Source organism: Mesoplodon densirostris, chromosome 18 (genome assembly GCF_025265405.1).
Source record: "Mesoplodon densirostris isolate mMesDen1 chromosome 18, mMesDen1 primary haplotype, whole genome shotgun sequence".
In the NCBI taxonomy this organism is placed as follows: Eukaryota; Metazoa; Chordata; class Mammalia; order Artiodactyla; family Ziphiidae; genus Mesoplodon; species Mesoplodon densirostris.
In genome coordinates, this window is record NC_082678.1 from 37,181,928 (window position 1) to 37,206,275 (window position 24,348).

The window sequence follows — 24,348 nt, forward strand, 5'->3', positions numbered from 1 at the left end:
GTGAAAAAATTTTTAAATGGTTACAGCCTTTTCTGTAAAAAATAAATAAGGCAGGAAAAAAATGAGAAGCAGTTCAGGCATGAAATAATATGAACAGTATGATGGCGCTAACTCCAGCCTAGAGTCAAACCCCGCTTATGATATGGTCTTGGATAATCTCTAGGCCTCAATTTCCTCATCTGTGAAATGGAGATAATTATTATCCCTACCTTAAAAGATCAGGAGGATTCAATGAAATAATGCAAATAAATCACTGAACACTGAGACTAATACAGAATAAAGGCTTAATAAATGCTAGCTGTCCTAATTGCAGAACTATATTTATGGTTACAGTTATGTAAAATGTATGCTCTTGATGTGAAGGTCTCCTCCAGCTGATATTTCCTGATCTAGTTGATGGGATACACAGTGTGTACACTTTATAAACAATCAAGCTGCACATTTATGATTTGTACCCCCTTTTGCATATATGTTTTACTTCAGAAAAAGTTTACTTAACTGTAAAAGAAAAGTGATTGCACAACATTGTGAATGTACTTAATGCCACTGAACTGTACACTTAAAATGGTTAAAATGGCAAATTTTACATTATGTAGATTTTACCAAAATTTTTTAAAAGGAAGAAAAAGGAAAGAAAGGTGATTGTGGTGATGGTGTAGAGAACAGATGGGGCAGAGGAGAGATGAGTGGGAGACCTACGGGATGCTCAGGTGTCACTGTTATATTTCTGCCTCCCCCCTTTTTTTTATCTTTGGGGTCCCATACCCTATTTTTTTTTTCTTGTTTTGGTTCCTCCGGTATCTTCTGAACAAGAGTTCATGGAAGGTAAAATTTTATGACCTTGCATCTTTATTTTACTCTGACACTTGATGGTTTCGTTGGGTATAAAATTTTAGGTCATAAAATATTTTCCTTCATAATTTTGTAGATGTCACTCCATTGTCTTCTAGTTTCCAGTGTTGCAATGAGAACAAAATAATTCCAGTCCTTTGCATTTTTTCCTCTCCAGAAGCTTGTAGGAGCTTCTGTCCTCCAGTATTCTACCATTTCAGGGTCATCTGCCTTGATGTGTATCTTTCTTTCTTTTTTTTTTTTTTTTTTTTTGCTGTCATACTGGACACTCACTGCACCTTTTCAATAAGGTAACACATGTATTTATTTTCTTGAATTATTTCTTTGGTAATTTCTTCATCTCTGTTTTCTTTTTCTCAAATTCCTCCTAGCCTGGATCCCCCATTATCCTATCTTTTTTACCTTTTTTTCCATCTGTTTTACAGTTTTGTTTTTCTAAGACTTCTTTAACTTAGTCTTCCAAAATCTATTAAATGTTTCATTTCTACTATCATATTTTTTGCATCCTTTCAGTTTATTTTAATCTTTAACTGTAGTAAAACACATGTAACATAAAATTTTAGCATCTTAACCATTTTTAAGTGTACAATTCAGTATTAAGTACATTTCCACTGTTTTTGCAGCCATCACCACCACCCATCTCCAGAACCTTTTTATGTTCCCAAACTAAAACTCTGTCTCCATTAAACACTAACTACCTGTCCCCCAGCCCCCCAGCACCCACCCTTCTACTACTGTCTGTCTCTATGAACTTGATGACTCCAGGGACCTCACACAAGTGAAATCATACTGTGTTTGTCCTTCTGTGACTGGTTTATTCTACATAATAATGTGGGCATAATGTCCTCAAGGGTCATCCATGTAGCATGTGTCAGGATTTCCTTCTTTTGTAAGGCTGAGTAATATTCCTTTGTGTGTATGTGCTATCATGTTTTTAAGTCTTAGGGGTTCTTTTTTTGGACCCTGAATTTTTTATAGCATCCTATTCTTTTTTCACACATGTAATATCATCTATTAATCTTGCCGAGAATAATAGGTTGTTTTTATTCCCAAATCTTCCCCCTGCTTAGATTTTCCTACAGATTCCTTTGTTGTGTTGGTATCGCCGGGTCTCTGTGCTGGAGGCTTTATCAGAAGCCAGGTGGTCTTGATGAGTGTGGGGCTCTGCAGAGCTGACTGGCAGCTCCTGGCTTGTGACTGAGGCTGTCACTGTGGAGTGCTGTGCTCGTGCCATGCCCTTGACAGACTCCTGGTGTCGGTGTCTTGGGCTGGTCGGATTCCCCAGAGAAGGACCTTCCGGTCTCCTGCCTGAGGGCATCGGCCTGGCAGCGGGGGTTTGGGACAGCAGATCAGAGAAGAGGAGTCAGTGGGGAGGGGCGGGGACTGTCTGCCACCTGGGCACCCAGTAAATACCTCTTGATTCCCTGTTTTCAGGACATGCCTCACCATGAAATAGGATTTTTGTATTGTCTTCTGATAAATGCTCTCTTGACGAAAGGAATCTTGCTTTTCTTTTGCATTTGCTGGGAATTTGTTTTTAAATCCAGAAATAGATAAGCACTGTGCTCGATACCCCCCAGTCCGGGGACCACCCACCCTTTGCTCTCCAGGCTTCGGCCATGTGGAGGGGCCGCCCCGGGCTGTACAGAGATGCCCAGGCATCTGCGGCTCTGACCGCTGTGCATGGACTTCCAGACCCGGGCCTCCTGGTCTTAACGGCCTTTGTCCCCACGTCCCCGGTGCTCGTGCCAATTGTCAGACCTTGGGGAGGTTCTGCGCTGACGTCAGGTTGGATCTTCGCTCTTCCCCCTGCTGGCCTGGGATTTCGTTTTCTTAGGTCTGTTGTGTCAGCTATTTCCGGTACATCTGCTTTTCAGATAGCAGAATTTTGTTTCCTTTCCCGTTTCCTTTTTCCTCATCAGTTAATACCTTTGGGGGAGAAACCAAAATCTCTTCTCTGTGGTTTTAAAGGGGCTTTAAGAGCGTGTGTCCGTCTGCCTTCTTTACCCAGGAGTCTCAGAGCTATTTATAGGTTAAAATATTAGCCTTCAGCTGCCACAGTGGTTCCAGATATCCTTTTTTAAACATTTAAATCTTTCCTTTTTTTTTTTTTTTTGAAATTTGTGTTTATTTTACCAGGTAGAATTGTAACGTTTTTTTCTCAATGAGTGGCTCTGTGTTGCAGCATCATTTATTTAACAGTCTTTGTTAAACCACTTGATAGACCCAGACATAAAAGGAGATTCAGCATCTGGACTTTCTAGGCTCTTCTGCTGGTCTCTTGGTCTGGTTTTCTGCCACCAGTGGCTGCTGTGCAGAAAAATGGGAAGGTGACCAGCAGGTACTTACCATGTGCAGAGCCATGGGAAGGGCTCTGAGAACATTCCTTGTCCTTGTGGTTGATCACAGTGTTTGCAACTCTTCATTTTTCATTATTTGATTGTATTTGTTGATTTTCTAGAGTTTCTGAAGCAGACTGTTACAAATAATAACTTTCCCCCTGCTTTCCAATATTTATAGCTCTCATACTTTTTTTGTTTTCTTCATTCGTAAAAGTTCAGAAAATGTTGAATAATACTTTTGATGATGGATATTCTTGTCTTGTTTTGCATTCAAGGTGAGTAGTATCTCACCTTTAAATATGATTTTTGTGTTGTTTCCTGATAAACACTCTGCCCACTAAAGGAAGCTTAGTTCTGAGTTTACTGAGAGGTTTTTCTTTCTTTAATCCAGAAGTAGATAAGAAACATATCCAATTCCTTTTTGGCATTTGTCAAATAATAAATCCATCAGGTGTTTTTCTCTTTTAACCCATCTATGTAATTAACATAAATAGATTATGTAACAGATTTCCTAATAGGGGAACATTCTTATATCCCTTGGGGGCCAAATTCCAACTTGGTCATGGTGTATGGTATTTATTAATATGGTATATTATTCCTGGGGGAAATCTCTGCTTGATTATGGCTGTTCTTTTAATACGAAGCATATTGTTTTCTGTACTCTTCATCATAAAGGACATTTGTCTTGTCGCCTGGTTTAGGCTGGACAGTGCCCTTCACTGTACGGTCAGGAGATTCGTTGAAGTCTTTCACGCTGATTGTGGTTTTTGTCAAAATCTTTGATTTCTAAGAGTTTTTAAACATTAGATATTTTGATACCAGATTTAAGGGTTTGTAGCTCTTATACATTTTCCTGTTATTTCAGTTGAACCTTTTGATCTGAAAGTTTACTTTTTTTTTTTTTTTTTTTTTTGCGGTATGCGGGCCTCTCACTGTTGTGGCCTCTCCCGTTGCGGAGCACAGGCTCCGGACGCGCAGGCCCAGCGGCCATGGCTCACGGGCCCAGCCGCTCCGCGGCATATGGGATCCTCCCAGACCGGGGCACGAACCCGTATCCCCTGCATCGGCAGGCGGACTCTCAACCACTGCGCCACCAGGGAGGCCCTGAAAGTTTACATTTTGTGATACCGACATACTGTTCCTGTTGCTGTTCAGCTTTTATTTCCGTGATGTATCTTTGGCTTCCTTTGTTTTCTGTCTTCTTTACTCGCTTTAAGTGGATTTCTTGTAAATAGTTTTAGCTTTATGTGTAATCTGAAAATTCCTCTAATAGGGAAATTTAGTCCGTTCACATTTTCTTGTGGCTTATTAGTATGGATTTAGTCTTATTTCGTTCGTAGTATACTTTTCCTACTGGTTTTCTTTTTACTGATTTCCAGCCACGGCACCTGTGGTAAGCATGCGGGTTGAAAAGGTGGGAAAAGCACAGGTGTCCCCACCCGAGAATCCAAGTGGAGATTAAGCTAAGGTCAGTACTTATCAAATTTGAGTAGAATAAAGAGACCTTTTTCATCAAAATCTGGTTTTTAAAATGTAGAACTAAAAAGCCAGTCGAATGAATGAGAAATGGTTCAGGGATTCCTGCTGGGGTCAGAAGGCAGAGCTGGGGTCAGAGCGCAGGCCGGCTGCTCAGGCCAGGTGGATGGGTCAGCCTCCAGGGAAGCAGTCAAAGCCAGAGTCGTGCCTGAGAGGGAGAGGGACTTGGGAGACCTGGGAGCCATCTGGAGCATCGTGAGCTGGAGAAGAGGGGGTCGGACAGCAACCTGGAAGGGTCAGGGGGTGAGCAAGCTGGGCGAGGGGAGAAGGAGTGGATGTGGCCACACCACGTGGTCACACGTGCAGCTGTGCAGGGGCTCCAGGGACAGGACGGTGCCAACAGCACAGCCAAGGAGAACTTCTGAACAGCGATTTGATGGAATCGAACTGGGCAAGATTACTTAGCAACTTGCTGAGTAGAGCAGGATATTCTTGAAAGTACTTTTAATTACCCAGGGAGCATCCATTGCTGTCAGTGAAACCCACTTAGCTACTTGTGTTGGTGTTTGTGGGAGGAACCATCCCTTCAGCCCGGTTGTCTTTCTTGTCCTCGATCTCTCTCTCTCTCTCTCTCTTTTTAATTGTGGTCAAATATACATAATGTAATATTTACCATCTTCACCATTTTTAAGTGTGCAGCCCAGCGGCATTAGGCACATGCACGTTGCTGTTCAGCCGTCCCCGCCCTCCACCCCCAGACCGTTCGCATCTTCCCAAACTGAGTCTCTGTCCCCACTGAACAGTGATTCCCCCTTCCCCCGAGTAACTCTGTTCTCTTCTGTCTCTGTGAGTTTGCCGCCCCAGGTGCCCTCAGAAGTGGCCCCGTGCCGTGCTCGTCCCTCTGCGTCCGGCTGATAGCACCTGGGCAATACGTCCTCGAGGTTCGTCCACACTGGGGCAGGTGTCACCCCCCTGCTTTTGCAGCCCTCCGCCTGCCTCGTGGGTGAACTCAGCAGGGGCACCTCAGTGCCCCAGAACCACAGCTCTGGGGACCACTTGCCACTCTCAGTGGCTCTGTACTGACCCGACGTTAGACCCGTACCTGTGGGCTGTGTGAGAAGGTCAGCCTTTTCCAGCAGGAGTATTTAGCTGTTTTGTTTTTGCTCCCTTTTCTCAGAGGTTTGGAATGTAGTCCCCCCACCCCAAGTCACCACCACCTACTGGAAAGACTGGGAGAGTAAGTCCTCCGTGTCCTCCAGGAAAAGGAGAGTGTTTTGGTCCCTGAGGATTTGGACTCTAGAGTTCCGAGGTCATAAAGGTCTGTGTTGAGGAACTAGAGGCAGGGGGTCCCAGAGGGAGCGGGATGGAGGGCAGGCTGGGTGTGGGCTGGAGTCAGGCTGGGCAGGGGCTGTCGGGGAGAGCGGGGAGGAGTGTGGGCAGCCCAGCAGGCCACAGGCCGAGGGACCCATGTCCTGTCCGTTCCAACCTGCTGAATTCCTACCAAATGCAGGAGAAAGGGAGGGGGCAGAAGGAGGTGGGCTTCTGGGGGCAGCATTGGAGGTTCTTGCTGCGAGTTAGCTGAGTCTCGTGGCTTCACAGGATCATTGGCACGAAATGCCTGCGTTCTTACATCGCCAGTGCGTACATTTCTCCTTATGCGTAGAAATGTTAGGTGTCCCGCCAGCTTCAGGAAGCAAGAGCAGGATTTTCAAAGTAAAATGGTGTGAGAATGTTGCCTCCTGTCTGCTCCCTGGTTGGGGGTGGGGGTGCTCTGGAGATGAGATACACCAGCAGCCAGTGTGGCAGGGCGGCACCACCGGACACCAAACGCCATCATCCTGCCTTCAGTAAGAGCCGAGGCCTGGATGTTTGCTGCCCTTGCCTCTCCATCCCCCAGGGCAGCACGCAAGTCTGTTTAGATAATAACAGTCCCAAGCGACTCTGCACTGAGGATTTTTTCCATTCTCTTAATCATGAAATGTTCATCTGGGAAAAAAGAAGCGTTCCAGCTGCAAGAAGCTTTGGATTAAGGAGGCTGAATTCAGTCTTTCTGGGGGTGGGAGGTTAAGATTGGCTTGAAGATTGTTTGTCTAGTATAAATTAAACTCAGTCTTAGAACAGAATTCCTCCACAAGTTGTTTAGCTATTATGTATTATTTTCTTAGTAAGCACATCCAAAAATATACAAGTGCTGTTTCCCTTAAAAAATGGGGTTTTTTTTCCTTACTAAAAATATTCTGTTGGGAGTGTTTAGAACATCATAGGGTGGACAAAAGCATGCTGTTCCCTGAAACTTTGTGGATTCCCTTACAAATGTGTAGAGAAGCCACTGGTATGTTGTGGGGCGGGCATGGGAGGGAATAAGATGAAAGAACGTCCTGGAGGGCAGTTTGGCAGAATCCATCATAATTTATTCCACATGTGTGCAGAGTGATAACAAAAGACTGGAAACAGCCTAAAGGTCTGTTGTGTCCACACATGTCGTAGGAAAGAACGGAGAAGAGAATGGGCTGGTGTATAGTGAGTATCTCACGTGTGGTGGACACTGTTCTGCATGCTTACCTGTGCCTTGTGCATTTAATTTTGACTGCAGTCCTATGAGGTATCTATTCCAAATCCACTTTAAGGATTTGGAAACCAAGGCACAGAGAAGTTGCCTAAGTGCTCATAATCATACCACTAGTAATTGACAGGGCTTCTGGCTTCAGAATCCAGCCTCCTAGTTTCTACACTGTAACCGTCTCTATGTTATGTGGTGTAAAGACCTATCTCTATGGATCTTGGTGAGAGGGAAAAAATCAGGATGCAGAACTGTCTGCACATCATGCTACATTTGCATAAAAGGAGAGGAAATAAATATACGTGTTTGTGTAAGTGCAGGGCGGGGCTGTCCAGTAGCACTCTCTGTGCTGATTAGAATATTCTAGATCTGTGACGTCCAGCACTGTAGCCTCTCACCACTTGTGGTTCCCGAGCATTTAAAAGGTGGCTCATGTGGCCGAGAACCTGAATTTTAAACTTTATTTAATTTTAACTAATTTAAACAGCCACCCATGGCTAGTGGCTATTGTGTTGGGCAGTGTAGGACAGAACAGATGCGGGAGCCAGCAAGAGAGCATTTAAACGTCTGGTTTTCAGGCTCGACTTTGGCAGAACCTTCTGCAGAAGCTTTTGTTGGAAGGGCAGGTTCCATAGCCAGTCATTTCAATACCATGAATATAATCTAACCGAATCTAATCTAGGCATTTGGAAGATGGGGAAACTAAAAACCAGAAAAGTTGAGTCATTTGCCTGAAGTCACAGTCACATGGCTGCTTTAGTGACAGAGGAAGACCCGGGCCTAGGAGCTGGTCACAACTCGGGTGTACTTTTTCTCCTTAGAGCCACTTAACGTTTTGGTTTGCCAAGGCCCGTTCAATCCGATTTTTGGCCACAAAAAGAAAACAAAAACCAGACTTCTGTCTCCAGTGTCCCACAACCACATGGGGAATCCCGTCCACGACTTGCTGGTTCTCTGCAGCCCAACCACCAGGGGCCTCCTCCATGTGGCCCCCACCCCTGCCATCATGGTGTGTCTGCCCCACCTGCTCCACTGAACGTGGCCAGTCATTCGGGCCGGGAACCGTGCTTCGTTGTTTGTCTGTCCCTCAGCGCCTGACCCACAGAGGGGCTTGATGAACACTTGCTGTAATTAGATTTCAGAGCAGTGGGTTGGGCTCTTCTTCCAGCCTGGAGATTTGACCCATGGGTGCAGATGGTGCATGAGAAGGTTTCTGTAACACATCCTTGATGGATACAGATAAGCTCTCAGCTAAAAGGATGGGGTTTAGGGGTGCAGAGAGATGACAGAGCCTGGAAAGGGGGTGACTGGGCCATTCTAGGATGAATGGAACCAGCAGAGCTGCAAATAACCATCTCCCTTTTTTAGAAAGAGGCAGCCAAGAAGGTGAGTGAAATTAATGAAAATGATGGGTGAAATTAACGAGAGGCAGTAGAGGACAGGAGAGGAAGAAGATTCTCGAAACATGTTCCTCTTGGAACGAGACCTGGAACGAGGGCTGGGCCTGGGGATAGGACGCGGCAGGGGCTTGTTCGGGAGCCAAGCCGAAGGGGTAGGGAGACATCACAGGAAGCTGCAGAGGAACTGCTGTCCCCTGTCCCCGTGCTGAGGGAGGTCATCCCTGCGAGCTGAGCTGGGGGCAGGGCGGGAGGGGCGCTGGCGTGGGGCTCGACCCAGCTAGGTAGTTCAGGGGCCGGCCCTGAGGCAACGGGGCACTTGCAGTGAAACAGGGCCATGTGTTACAATGCCAAGGTCAGAGAACCTCAGGGAGGGAAGTCATGGCTGGGGACGCTCCACTGCTTGTTCAGTGAGGAAGGACGAAGCAAGAAAGACAAGCTCCAGCTACTCTTCTGATGTCAGTACCCTTTTGACTCTGTCTCCAGGGAGAGGTTATGCATATCTGCCTGTACATCCCTGGAGACACAGCAGCCCTTTTGTCATCAGAAAGCACTTATCCTCAGAAGATGTTCCTGTTCTCTTTCCCCCGTAACTTACCCCTTGGTCCTCGCCATGTAAGGCAAAGGGCAACCCTTCCTAGACTCCCTGCTCTGAGCTATGCTTTCCCAGGTCTCGAGGCCTCAGTTCCTTCGACAGGGATACAATGTGGGAAGAATCATTGAAAAAGTAAATTATTCCAAATTAATCTCTGAATTCAGTTCCAGTTAAAATCCCAACTGGGGGACTTCCCTGGTGGCGCAGTGGTTAAGAATCCGCCTGCCAATGCAGAGGACACGGGTTCAAGCCCTGGGCTAGGAAGATCCCACATGCCTCGGAGCAGCTCAGCCCGTGCGCCACAACTACTGAGCCTGCGCTCTAGAGCCCTCAAGCCACAGCTACTGAGCCCGCGAGCCACAACTACTGAAGCTCGCGTGCCTAGAGCCTGTGCTCCGCAACAAGAGAAGCCACTGCAATGAGAAGCCAGTGCACCAAAACGAAGAGTAGCCCCAACTTGCCGCAACTAGAGAAAGCCCACGTGTAGCAATGAAGACTGAACACAGCCAAAAGTAAATAAATTAAATAAGTAAATTTTAAAAAAAATCCTAATTGGATTTCTTTATTCATGAACTTAAAATAATTAAAAATTCACCTGGTAGAACAAACAAGAACAGCCAAGAAAGTTTTGAGAAGGAGTATATAGTATAATAATGCAGGTGCATTTGCCATACCTGATTGGGAACATACTGAAGCTGGAATAGGTCAGGCCCCTTCATCCTACCCCCTGTTAACCCACCTTATGGATTCCAGAGAGATGACCATAAAATCTTAAATCTTATGCTCAGTGAAATAAGTCAGACAGAGAAGACAAATACTGTATGACGTCACTTATATGTGGAAACTAAAAAATAAAACAAACTAGTGAATATAGCAAAAAAAGAAACAGACTCACAGATACAGAGAACAAACTAGTGGTGGGGAGAAAAGGGAAGGGAGGAGGGGCAAGATAGGGAGAGAGGATTAAGAGATACAAACCACTACACGTGAAATAAATAAGCTACAAGGATATATTGTACGGCACAGGGAATATAGCCAATATTTTGTAATAACCATAAATGGAGTATAACCTTTAAAAACTGTGAATCACTGTGTCGTACACCTGAAACTCACATAATATTGTATGTTGACTGTACCTCAATTTTCCAAAAAATTTTAAATAAAAAATAAATAGATAAAAAATAATTTTTTAAAATGTGACTAGTACAACTGAGGGAAAAAAAGGATAAGCAAAACTTTTCAGACTTGATTTGAGAGATAATCAGTCACATAAAATCTTAAGTAGAGAAACAAATGATTAAAACAATGATATGAATAGGATCAGGAGAGGAAAGGAATTCCAAGGAAGCCCCAAAGTTATTTGCTTGAGAAACAAAAGGTTGGTTTCCATTCTCCGCTGTGCAGCAGACATAAAAGAGGTACATAAAGCAAGTTCTGAGTTACCTATACCTGTACAACAAACCACCCCAAAATCTAGTGGGTTAGAATAACAATAGTGTTTTGTTCCCAAGTCTTCAGTTTAGGCTTGACTTGCTCTGCTGCACCATGTCTGGGGCCTGGAACAGTTGGGGGCTAACCAGCCTCTCTCCAGACAGCCTCTGCCCTTGGCTGGGGTGGGCTTCTGCACACCGGGGGCCTCGGGGCTCCCAGAGACGATGTTCCGAGTCCTGGGTAGAAGCTTAAGGCTCCTTGTGCCCCAGCCTTGAGGGTCCCACGGGTCACTCCTCAACACTCACATAAATTATTAAGGCCAAACCAGATTTCAGCAGGAGGAGGGGGTACACACAGCCCCTCCAGTGGAAGATTTCGGAGACTCTGTAGCCTCCTTTAATCTATCAGAAGGGGAAAAAAATTATGGTCACTAGACTGTCTTTCTAGCAAGTTCTTAATTCCATTTTCCTTCGCTCATCTACAGCCAAGTCTGTATTCTTCCTCAGAATTTTGGAGGGGAAAAGAAAAAAGAAGCAATAACCCAAGGAACTATTCAATATAGAAACATACAATTATTAGGACTCAGATTCATTCTTCACCTTGGAATCTACATTGGCTTATTCTGTCTGTATTTGACGCCATTAATATTTTTAATGTGTATTATTTTTCCTAATTGTAAAAGTAGCACGTAGTCATTGTAGAAAAAAAACCAGGAAACACATACAAAAGGAAGATGAAGAATTAGGTTGAATGTCAGCTCAATTTGGTTCCTGTTTCTGATTTACTGAAATCTTTTGGGCGTCTGAATCTATGCATTTGTTATTCTCTGTCTCTCCCAGATTTCCTCAACTAAGTCAATGATGATGTAGAAAAATACAGGACCAATCCTCTAGACTAACGTTTATCCAATAATTCATGAAAAATACCAAGTATCTAGAAGTTCCTGCATATGGCAAACATATCAAAAACCAGAACATCACAGTTTTCCCATGAGCTTCATAGGAACGTATACAGATTAGAAAACTGAGTTACAGATTTTTTATTAAGTTTTTCAAAAGAAACGTTTATTTAGCTTAATTGGTAGACAGCCTAGGGTATTGCCGGTCCCCCATTCTGAACAATAATGCTGCAGTAAACATTCTTGTAGGTATGTCTTTGGGCAGATGCATGACTATTTCTTCTAGAAAAGTTGCCTAGAAGTGAAATTGCTTGATCAAATCATATTTTCATGAAAAAAAATGCTTCCGGTTGCCTTCCTAAAAGCCTGTACCAATTTGTATTCCTATCAGCCAATATAAGAATACCTATTTCCCTGTATCTTCATTACCTCTGTGAATTTAGAATCTATTTCATTTTTGCCAGTTGGTTGAGTGAAATATTTTGCTATTTTTATTTTCTGGTGAGACCGAACACCTCTTCTTATGTTTCTGACTGTTTGTTTTTCCTCTTTGGCACCTCACCAGTTCATTCCTCTGCCAGTGTTTGCTTGAGTTGTTTCTTTCTCATGGTTTAAAGGAATATATTCTGGATATTAGTCATTTGCTGTATGTATGCATCTATCTTATTTTTAATTTTTGTCACACAGAAACTTAACTTTATGCCGTCGGTTCTCTCAGTTCTTTTATGCTCGTTGCCTCTTGTGCCTTGGATGGCTTTCTTTCCCCAAGATGATAAATCCGTTCATCTATATTCTAATAATGTTTGATGTTGGCTTATAAATTTAGCTATCTGGTAAGACATACTTCTCTCCAGGCAGCTAATCTCCGAGAGAAGGGAAACTCACGAGGTGACCCCATGGTCACAGCTCTCTGCTGGGGAACAGTTTCCATCATGGTGCAGAGCTGGTGTGTTCGGGGGGTGGGAGGCAGTGATCAGAGTGGGCACCCAGTACAGTGACATTCAGCAGTACGGGGCCTCAGAAAGGAAGAATCTGCAGAGAGGGGCCCCTGTGGTCCACAGGCGGGTCTCCATGACTCCACGGCTGAGGACTGTGCTGTCCATGTGTGGATCCAGGCCACTCGGGGTTCACCAGGTAGCCTGAGGCTGGACCGGCTCCTGGAATGGGATGAATGCAGACGCGTATCCAGGCAAGGAGTGAGGCTGGGTCACGTGCAGGGGAGGGCGTGCAGGCCGCCTTTGTGGTGATTTCACCCACCCCCTGCCCGCCATGTGTGCACGTGCTCTGTACTGTTTCTCACCAAATCTTCAAAGGAAGCTTGGTCTCCCCAGGACTCCTTCCTAGACGAGCTGAACCTTGCTGAGGAATGAGCTGCTTTTATCCTCCATGAGCTATAAATTGTTACGTTTCCCCGCCCCCACCCCCCCAAAAAAAACCCAGTCTGATTCTACAGCTGTGACAATAAGATGTCTCCAAAAAAGGTCCAGGAGGTCCCAGAGAGGGGATGCTAAGGCCTCCCTGTGCCCAGGACAGCTGGTCCCTACAGCAGGGGACAGATGGCATTTTCTAATCAGTCTCCTGTCTTCTTCCCAGAACCTTCTTTTTTTTTTTTCTTTTTAACTTTTTAAAAACTCGTGCATTTAGTGCACACAGAGTCGACCCACTCCTAGGAATCTAGCGGAAGAGCCTAGAGAGACCCTGAGAGAAGATGAAGACAGGGTGGGAGGACAGCCACATCCTCGGTGGGGTTGAGGGGACCCAGCCGTGTAGAGTGGTTCCTGTTTCTACCAGATGTTGGTGTTTCCAGGCGACAGAAGCAAATGAAATGAACCTTCCAGAAGCAAATGCTGTGGCGTGTTGGGTTTTGCTCTGCTCTGTCCCTCTGCATTAAGAGTGCTGCTTCTCCACTCGCCCTTCTGGAACTTGTCTACAGTTTCAGCCACTCTGATGATCTTCTTGGATGTTCACTAAAGTTAGTTTAGCTTCCCCTGTGCCCTTCAGTGTTTCCATGTTTCTCAAATGACTTTTGCTGCCCTGAGGACAGAATTCTCTTATCTTACGAAATTCTCTTCTAAGTGCTCCTAGAAACTTAACCTACTTTGGAGATGCTCAGAATGTTACCTTTTTTATATCTGAGCCTTCTTTTCCCCAGAATTTTCTCTCACTCAGAAATATCTCTGAGGTATTTATATCCCAGAGAAAGTTAAAGATAATTTGCAGTGAGTAATCACCCTTGGGAAAATAATCAGCAAGTTTCTTTTGGTTGTCGCTCTGCTTTTTCCCGCCAGTAAACCTTACAGTACCTAAACTGCACAATGTTGGCATTCTTTTTAATAGCCACAGTTCAGCCCCTTAAGAAGATCAGGGTCCCAGTTTCTTTCCTTTTTCCTTCCTGATCCATCCCCCCTTCCCCCTCCCCCTCCTCCCGCTCCCTCCCCCTCCTCCCTTCCTTCCTTCCTGTTTTATTGATGTAGGTTTTATTGTACATACACACGTACAGCTCAGTGAATTTTCACAAAGTGCATGTAGCCCCCGTCACGAGCGTCGAGCTCACGACACACAGCATTGCCCCCGCCCAGAATCCCCTTCGTGCTCCTTTCCAGTTACCGACTTCCAGTCAAGGATAGCAGTTATCGCAGTCAGTTTTACTCAGGAATAAGTAACAAGGAAAAGAATTGAGGATCTATCTTGTAGAATGCCTTGTTGGCCGTTTTCCTTTTTTCTCTAAGTTTTTCTTTGGATGAAGCCCTAAGATTCAACTGAATGGTCATTAGGAAGAGGAAGACATCGTATTAGTACTCACGGGGTGTTTGTGTTCTTGTCCTTGGTCAGTGCATCTGTGAGCATTGAGGACTGTTGCCCGCAAGCTCGGGAAGCCTCACCCCTCACCAAGGCGGAGCCAATCTTGATCATCCTCAACTGAAAAGAAGGCTTTTCATCCTGTCCAGGGGTGGGGCCTGGAGTCAGTAGTCGCCTTGTTCCTTGGCCCAGGAAACTGTCCTCTCTCTGCCCTTACCCGGCGCCCTGGTCCCATCCACGAGTACCACCTGCTGTGTTTCCTTGACCTCTCTGGTCACGGCAGTGGGGCTGGGCCCACAGCCCCTGCCCAGCTACCCTGGATGCCTTTCTTGTCCAGGGAAACTGGCCACCCAGAGATAGGTGGTCCCCGTGCTGCCATCGGCACCCCCAAGCTGTCTGCACGGTCCAGTCTGCAGGGCCCCTGGGAAGGCCGTGCTGTCCCCAGGAAGCCCCGGCTCCCTGCTCGGCGAGGCCATCCCCCTGCATCCTCAGCATCCCCTGCGCCCCCTCGGTCTGCTGACCAGAGACCCTCAGAGCACTCAGGTCAGTGATCTGAAGACGGGTGCACAGGTGAATAGGGATTCAAGTGAGAGAGACCCGGTAGGGCACACATCAGCTCACCCCTTTCCTGTGATTCACGTGAAAAACACGGTCGTTATCAAATTGTGTCACCCCACAGCTAACCCCTCACTCACCCAAATATACCTTGGGGGGCAGTAAGGAAGCACGTGGGGTGGTGATAGCAACAGGGCGACCGCTGAGGCCTGATGCCTCTGCACGCTGGCCCTCACCTTCTGACCAGAGGGACCATAGATGCACACGTGTTTAGCTGTCCCGCCAGCTGTGCTGAGGTGGGAATTGTTGTTACTCCTGTTGTTCACGTAGAACCATGGACAGTTTCAGATGACCTTCAGGGAACTAGAGCTGGGTTGTTCCACCCAGAGATAAAACGGGTAAGGTTTTTTTGATAACGTCATGTTCTTGGAATGAACGTAATGTGAATCATAGCCTGCTGCCGTCTGTCTCTGCTAGAGTCAGAACTGTTCAAAGTCCAAAACCTGGGAAATAGTTGACATGAAAGAGAAGCCCTTCCTGACCCAGATGTTGGATTTGGTGAGCTGACCGGATTTGGAATTTCCATTATTCCTTTTTTTAAAAGCTAGGACACTGCCTCCTTTGTCTGGGACAGTGTTGGGTGGTCCCGCTGCTGAAGCGTGAGGGTCCGCGTGTGTCTCAACGATCCCTGATGGCCTGCGAGCGGTTGTCCACCCGGAAGTGACCCGGCCATCTGCACTGTCCTGAGGACATGAGTCGTTTTGATTGACTTTTCAACCCTGGCTGTGGTCGCACCAGATTTTCATCTCAACCTGCTCAATAAACAAGGACATTTACACTTCAGATCAAAAGCTGTTCCTGAGTGGTGTTCAGTGAACTAAAACAGAGGGTGCCGTCTTGGTTTTGTGAGGTGGATGGCATTGTCATCCCTCTGGGTCCCTTTGGCCTCTCCAAACGCCAGTGAAGATTGTGCAGATGGAGAAAAATGATGCCTTGTGTCATAGATGGCACGAGAGAGAAGTGTAGAAAATGTTTTCATGTTTTAGGGAAAGAAAGATCTACCAAGTGTTAAACGCTTTCAATGTAAAGTGAATTTACACAGGAAGGAAGTCAGGGAGGGAGGGAGGGAGAGAGAAAAGAAAGGGAAAAGGAGGAAGGAAACACAGCAAGAGGACTCGTGCCCTGCAGCCGGGCGGGCGGGAGCTGGCCCATGACTCTGGTATACCGGCAGCATTTCTTTTCGCTTCAGCTCTCTCACCTGTCAAATGAGCACCTCACGGCTTACCGTGCATGGTTGTTCTGGGAGTTAAATGAGAAAATACACAGCGACAGGCACCTTGTAGACACTCAGCAAACGTTTCTGCCCTACCGCCCCCTTAAGTCTGGATCGCGGAGCATTTGGAAACACCGCCCCTCACGGTGATGCCCGGTTTCCCTGCAGCTGGCCCGGCCCAGCCTGGCTTCCCCTTCCCAGGGTCTGATGGCCCAGTGTCTGCTTTGAAAGCTGGAGACTCGGAGTGAACTGGATGGATCGTGGCCCCGCTCGGCTCTTCCCTCTTCAGAAGGTATAAAATCAAAGCGCTTCTCATGTCTAGAGCAGCCCCCCAGGCCTCATCAGATAGCTCCAAAGTCCCCAGAGAGACTTTTGAAGCCAAAGATGCAGATGAGCCACTTGTCTGGGGTCCCGGCTTTGGCGTCCAGCCTGAGAACAGACTGGCCCCTCCCAGCGGGGGATTCTCAGACGTTTATGTCACACTGGTACCTGGCAGCTTGTGTGTTTGGTTGTGCTCTGGGCCACGTCCCCTCGCGGGGGGTGGGAGTGTACTTGCAGACCAGACCCAGAGCAGGACGCACAGCTGAAGGCGGTGCTCCAGAGGGGCGTCCTGGCGTCCCGGGACCACCCTGGACTGCAGTTGGAGGTGGGAAAAGACTTGTTAGAGAGGCCAGATGTGGGCCCTAGGTCCCCGGCATGTCCTGAAGGAGGAGTTCCTTTCTCCCCCGCCTGAGATGCCCCCAAGTTGTGGGGAGAAGAGGGTAGTGGCAGGAATAAGCCATGTGGGGTTTTTTTGTGTGTTTTTTTGTGGTACGGGGGCCTCTCACTGTTGTGGCCTCTCCCGTTGCGGAGCACCGGCTCCGGAAGTGCAGGCTCAGCGGCCATGGCTCACGGGCCCAGCCGCTCCGCGGCATGTAGGATCTTCCCGGACCAGGGCACGAACCCGCGTCCCCTGCATCGGCAGGCGGTCTCTCAACCACTGCGCCACCAGGGCAGCCCGCCATGTGGGTTTTTAAGGTCTTCTTGCTTAGTCTTGGTCTCCCCGTTGTTAATTGGGGTCATAGGTAATGATGGTGATGGTGATGATGATGGTGGTGGTGGTGATGGTGATGGTGGTGATGGTGGTGGTGATGATGGTGATGGTGATGATTCTTCTTTGGCCACATAAGGCTGGGAGGTGCTGGGATGTGCAAAGCTGACTAGGTAGGTTAATTTGAGAGTAAGATATCAGAGCCTTTGACATACCAGAGGGTGGGCAGAAGTTCCCTACTGTTTTGAGAGGTAGAGAAGAAACTTATGGTTACCAAGAGGGGAAGCTGGGATGGGGTGAATTGGGAGATTGAGATTGACCTATATACACTACTATGAATAAAATAGATAACTAATGAGAACCTACTGTATAGCACAGGAAACTCTACTCAGTGCTCTCTGGTGACCTAAATGGGAAGGAAATCTTAAAATATATATATGTATATATATAACTGATTCACTTTGCTGCACATCAGAACTAACACAATATTGTAAAGCAACTATACTCCAATAAAAATTAATAATAAAAAAAAGAAGTTCCCTACTGTTTTGAGCTCCAAAGGCAGTGGAAGCATGGAATCTTAACCACTGGACCGTCAGAGAAGTCCCTTGTGCTTTTCTGTGAATGGATTTGGGCAACACCAGGCCACCATTCCTGGCACCAAAATTAAAGGTAGTGCCAGCAGATTGGGTAGTGTCTGATCTTGTCTTACTGCAAACCCAGAGGTGGACACGCACATGGATCCTAGCACGGTCTTGTTCATAGTCTGTGACTTGGCACTGTTTAGTGATAAATGCTGCTTTTCCCCCACAGAACATCGATATCACCAATTTCAGCAGCAGCTGGAGTGATGGCTTGGCCTTGTGTGCTCTCCTGCACACCTACCTGCCTGCTCACATCCCGTACCAGGAGCTGAACAGTCAGGAGAAGGTAAGTCCCCCCCACCCCTCCCTGGTCACCCCTGTTACCCTCCAGAACACACAAGGAAAACTCCTCATACTTTCGATACATCCCAACTGGGGTGAGGTTTGTGGACTTGGGGTGGAAATTGGGGTATTGATTCCAGCACAGATAACTATGGAGGACAGGTCTACACTGCAGAACCCCACCCCTGGTAAATGTTCTCAGTTTCCTTTGTTACCCAGAAAAACACAGTGGAGCCCAGTTGACTGTGGCTGCTGAGAAGTTCCTGTCACCCCGTTTTCAAAGAAAGCCCTGGTGGACTCTCACCTTCATGGTTTCAAGACCTTGGCCAGCATTTTCAAAATCTTTCAAAATCTTTCAAAATCTTTCAAAATCCAAAGAACCAGAAAGCACCACTAAAAAGAGTTCCCTGCTCAAATAAGCTTGGGAAGCTGTATATTTTATCACACTTTTGGAGATTCACAGCACTTGTAAAGACTTCAAGAGGTCCTTTGTTAAAGAAACCTGTGTGACTCTGTTTAGCCCAACCTATATCAGAGCCACAGAACCTTTTTAACTTTTAATACAATCACCCGTAACAGGAATCAGTGGACTTCTGTTGGGGGCCAGTGGTAGGCTTTATGGATCTGTGGTCTCTGTTACAGCTACTCAGCTCTACCATTGTGGCGCCCAAGCGGCCACAGACGTTTGTAAACAAATGGGCATGCTGTGTTCCAATAAAACTTTATTTACAAAAATGAGCTGAGGGCCAGGATTGGCCTGCAGGCTGTGGTTTGCCAAATCCTGACCTAGAACATCCTAAAAATCACATTCCACAGAGTGTACTTTGGGAAACGCTGTCCCGGGCCCTGTGCTCATTCACTCAACAAGCATTTCTTGCCAGGCGTCACTCACAGTAATAAGGGCAGCAGTGAGCACGTAGACAGGTTCTTTGTCCTCAGGAGGTAGACAGACGTTCAGTAAACAAGTGAGTAAACCTGTCACAAGCAACACTGTAAATAAACAAAATGTGGAAGAACATGAGAGAAACACAGGGCTGTAGGGTGAACAAGGGGACCTAACTTCCACCAGGAAGGCTGGGAAGGTCTCCGAGGAGGCGGAATTCCACCTGAAGAGCTGACGTGAAGCAGCCAGTGACATGAAGCGGGGGAGCTTTCCAGAGCCAGGGAGCACAGCCGAGGGGACGCCCGGTGCTTGCGGCCAGGGTTGCAGGGGACAGGGAAGGTGGCCTGCCATGCTGCCTGGCTTCCACGACGGCTGGCAGACGGCACTGGACAGTGACAGACAACGACGCCTGTTTTGAAAAGATCTCTCTGTGAAAAAGTGAACTGTCACGGGGACAAGAATGAAAGAGAGGCTGCAGTTGGGAGGTTGTAAGCATTGTGGTGAGAGCTCACTTCCCGGTTCACCAGTTAGCGGAGGCCGGTGGCAGCACCATGGGTGGGAAGGCAGAGGAAGAGTCGAGATACATCTGAGACGCAGAGCCAGCTGGACGCGGTGACTAAGTGGCTGTGGGGAGAAGAGAAAGTCAGAGGCGACCCAGGTGTCTGGCTGGCAGGACTGTTTGCTGAGGGGGAAGGAACAGAAATGTTTGAAAGCTCTGTTTTTGACTTTCTCACACTAGGATGTAAGTAAAGTCCAAATGGTCCTGGCACTGATGGCGATGATAACTGAACAAAGTGATTTAATTGTTTAGAGTGTGTATCAGCCAGGGTTCTCCAGAGGAACAGAACTACTAGGATGTGGGTGTGTATGTGTGTAAACACACAGCTATATATACACACATACAGAGAGAGAGGGAGGGAGAGAGATGTTTATTTTAAGCAGTTGGCCCATGCAGTTGTGGAGGCTGACAAATCCAAAGTTTGCAGGGCGGGCTGGCAATCTGGAGACAAGAAAGTGTTGGTGTTATAGGTGGAGTCTAAAAGCCATCTGCCAGCAGAATTCCCTCTTCCTTGTGGGAGATCAGTCTTTTTCCATTCAGGCCTTCAACTGATTGGGTGAGGCCCACCCACGTTATGGTGGGTCATTTGCTTTACTCAAAAGTCCACCAATTTAAATGTTAATCTCATCTTAAAAATACGTCACAGAAGTACCTAGAATAATTTTTAGTCAAATATGTAGGTACCAAGGCCTAGCAAAGTCAACACATAAGATTAACCATCACAGAAGTATTAAAGTTTCAGGGAATAAAGTAAAATTTATGCTTTGTAATTTGTAAAGCAGGCTGGACAGGATTATTAAACATTTTGGGGGGAAATGGTCCATTTTGAATCATGTTACATCTAAGATGTCTGTGAAGTATGCAGGTAGCAATGTCAGAGGCAATTGGATAGCAAATCCAGGGTTCAGAGGTCAAGTCAGAGCTGGAAATAGAGATTTGGGGCCCCAGGGAATGGACCAGCTGTGTCTAATTGAGCGGAAACAATGGAAATGTGATACATCCATGCTGTCCCGTGCGGTAGCCACTCGCCACATGGGCTGCTGATGGGAAGTGTCTCGTGTGACTGGAAAACTGAATTTTTAATTTTAATTACTTTTAATTAAATAGCCACATATCATGAGTGACGTGAACCTGAACAGGGCAGGTATAGGTGGTATTAAAGCCATGAGCGGGGGGGTCACCTGGGCCCCAGGCACTAAGGAAAGGCCCTCCCGTGTGGCTCCTCTGCTCTCAGCATCTCACTTCTGACACCTCTGTGAACACGTGTGGGGGGCCCACACCAGGTGATTCTGCGCCACCTGCTGTGTGTCCTGCAGTTTAACTCAGTTCTGACACTCTCCACCTGCAGACGGCGTCAGGTCCCACAGGTTAAGGGCTCAGTCCTCCACAACTGCCCACCCCCTTCAGATACCTGTCACAAGTCCAGGTTGTCACCTGTGTTTCCAACCGACCGGCTGTAGATCAGAGGTTCCCAGGACCCCCTCCTCGGGTTCAGTTAATTTGCTAGAGCAGCTCACAGAACTCAGGAAAACAGCTTACATACGAGGTTACTGGTTTGTTACAAAGGATATTTAAGGATACGGATGAGCAACCAGACGAGGAGATCCATAGAGGCAGGTCCGGGAGGGTCCCGAGCACAGGAGCTTCTGTCCCCTGGCCTGGAGTTTGGGGCATGCCACCCTCCCACACATCGATGCGTTCACCCACCCAGAAGCTTTCTGAACCCTTTCCTTTTGGGGTTTTGTGGTGGCTTCATTATTAGAGGCATGATTGATTAAATCATTGTCCTTTGGTGATTGATTCAACCTCCAGCCCCTCTCCCGCCCCTGCAGGTCAGGGCGTGGGACAGAAAGTTCCAACCCTCTAATCCCGTGGTTGGTTCCCCTGGCAACCAGCCCCATCCTTCAGTCATCCAGGGGTTTAAAAAAAATTGCCTCATTAACATAAACGCTGGTGTTGTTGGAAAGGGTTTGTTATGAGTAACAAAAGACACCTGTTTTGGGCTCCCCTCATGGTGCAGTGGTTAAGAATCCACCTGCCAATGCAGGGGACACGGGTTCGAGCCCTGGTCCGGGAAGATCCCACATGCCACAGAGCAACTAAGCCCGTGCTCCACAACTACTGAGCCTGTGCTCTAGAGCCCACGAGCCACAGCTGCTGAGCCTGCGAGCCACAGCTACTGAGGCCCACACGCCTAGAGCCCGTGCTCCGCAACAAGAGAAGCCACCGTAATGAGAAGCCCACGCACCGCAACGAAGAGTAGCCCCCGCGTGCCGCTACTAGAGAAAGGCTGCATGCAGCTACGAAGACCCAATGCAGCCAAAAAATAAAAGACACCTGTTTCACCTTTATTGCTCTGAAGCTGTTTCTGGAACTGAGGACAGAAACCAAATATTGTAACAAAAGATGCCCCCAGGCATTAGATGCCCCCCAGAAAATTACAAAGGTTTTAGGAGCTCTGTGCCAGGAACCAGGACAAAGAGCAAAGGTGCATTTCTTATTATAAATCACAACTTCACACAGGCACAGGGAGAAGACCAAGGAACAAGCTTTGAGGACTCCACAGTTGTCAGGACAGAGGAGGGGGTCCCAGCGAAAGGACCAGAAGGAACAGCCATGGAGGAGACCAGCGGGGGCACGTGGAGTCCCAGGGTCCACGCAGCCTGGGCACCATTGACAAAACAATTAATCAGCTGATCTAATGAAGAAATAGAAAATTTTCTTGGAGCCAAGTTGAGGATTATAACCCGGAACAGCCTCTGAGAAAGTTCCAAGAACTGTTCCACCCTTTAGAGGTCAAAGCACAGTTACATAGGATTTTGAGACACAGAGCTGTGCATTAAATGGTTAACAAGATCCAGGTCCGCTGTGGGTCATGGGTCATCACGGCACCTGGCAAGACTAAGAAGGAAGGTTGTCTCCTAGGGAGTGTCTTGCTGGTGCCAGGAGAACAGTGCTCCTTACGGTGAGCAGGTATTCCTGCCGATGGGGAGGTCTGGTCGATGCCTAATGCAGATACATCCTCAGAGTGTGACATTTTTGCCTGCAGTTGTGGGCGCTCTGCCCTCCAGTCAGTACGGACGTGTTGGAAAATAATGGGCCTAAAAGTGTTTGTTTGCTCACTTGGGATCGTGACGTTGCTTCCTGATGACGGAAACCGCAGCGTCTCCCGGGATGCCGATGATTCCCGCGATGCGCGGCCGGCTGCCTGTATCTGGAAACCTGCAGAACAGCCAGGCATCACAGCTCAGTCACTCTGTTGTCCTTGTGGTCCAGGGGCCCCTGCTTCCTACACGTGGGGTTGCCTCTCTTCTCCCCAATCCAGAACGCTGTCATTGGGGAGCACGCCGTCGGACCGTGGAAGGCTTCGGGTCTGTGAGGAGATGAAGGACTGAGCTCCAGGTGGCCAGAGTTCTCATTTTAAGGTCATGTGGTGGGACATCCCTGGCGGTCCAGCAGTTACGATTACTCACTTCCACTTCAGCGGATGCGGATTCGATCCCTGGTCAGGGAACTAAGATCCCACGTGTCACACAGTGTGGCCACACACACACAAAAAAAAGATCGTGTGGCTTCACAGCCTCCCCAAAGGACCAGCCAGCCTCCTGCTTCTTAAATGCCCCCATGTAGAGGCACTCTGGGTGGAGGGACAGTTTGGCCACTGCCCTAGGGGAGCTTTGCCTTCAGGATGGGGAGAGAAACTCCTATCTATCAGAGTTACTGATGAGGGTTCTCAAAAACAGTGTGTCAACACAGGCAAATCAAATCATTACAGTTTAAAACTGAGCATGTGTGTGAGACTCAGCCTGGGAGTATCTTGCTGGTGTAGAGAGAGGGATTCAGGCAGGGAAGGCTTCCTAGAAGGGACCTATTCGAAGTTGGACTTCAAAGGGGACGAGCTAATTGGAATGAAAAGTATGCCCTTGACCTCATCAGGATGCGTGGAGTCCAGCCCTCACCTGGAGCCTGGATCTGGGGAGCTCTCAGCGCTGGGTGCTTCTCGGGTTTTTTGCTGAGCAACATACATCAAAAAGGGCACCAGGAGGGCTTCCCTGGTGGCGCAGTGGTTGAGAGTCCGCCTGCCGATGCAGGGGACACGGGTTCGTGCCCTGGTCCGGGAAAATCCCACATGCCGTGGAGCGGCTGGGCCCGTGAGCCACGGCCGCTGAGCCTGCGTGTCCGGAGCCTGTGCTCCACAACGGGAGAGGCCACAACAGTGAGAGGCCCACGTACCGCAAAAAAATAAAAGAAGAAGCCCATGCACCGCAACAAAGAGTAGCCCGTGCTCCAAGCAACTAGAGAAAGCCTGCGTGCAGCAACGAAGACCCAACGCAGACAAAAATAAATAAATTAATTAAATAAATTTATTTTTTTAAAAAAGGGCACCAGGAGAGGCCTGTAATATTTGTAAAAACCCATTAAAATCAGAATCTAAAAATTGTATGATCTAGCTCTCGATAGCCCAGAACGTTCAGAAGTCATGAGCTGTTCCTCCTTCCTCAGTGGAAGTGCGACATCGGTACTAGGTAGGGAATTTCTGAAAACGTTAACAAGGATGTCTTCTGAGACGGTAAAGAGATTTACAAGCACGGGATGTGAGTTACAGTCAGTGGAAAGTTTGGTGTTTTTTCAGTAAAAAGCGTATTCCTCTGTCCTCCTGTGAAACTCCCGCTGAGGTCCTCAGATTCATGTGGTAGGATGGACCGTCTTTATGTTGGTGTCTGAAACGAAATACTGATGTGAGGGGGAAATTCTGGGCTGGGGCTCCGAAG

At 47.4% G+C, this 24,348-nt stretch overlaps 1 protein-coding gene across 1 annotated transcript in view; it reads left to right on the forward strand.

The window, feature by feature from the left end:
• SPECC1 (sperm antigen with calponin homology and coiled-coil domains 1) overlaps positions 1 to 24,348 on the forward strand; it is a 136,922-nt gene that overhangs the window by 97,619 nt on the left and 14,955 nt on the right. Inside the window, exon 11 of the mRNA XM_060082820.1 lies at positions 18,022 to 18,138. Within this exon, the coding sequence (XP_059938803.1) occupies positions 18,022 to 18,138 (117 nt within the window). The remainder of the gene's footprint in view (positions 1 to 18,021; positions 18,139 to 24,348) is intronic.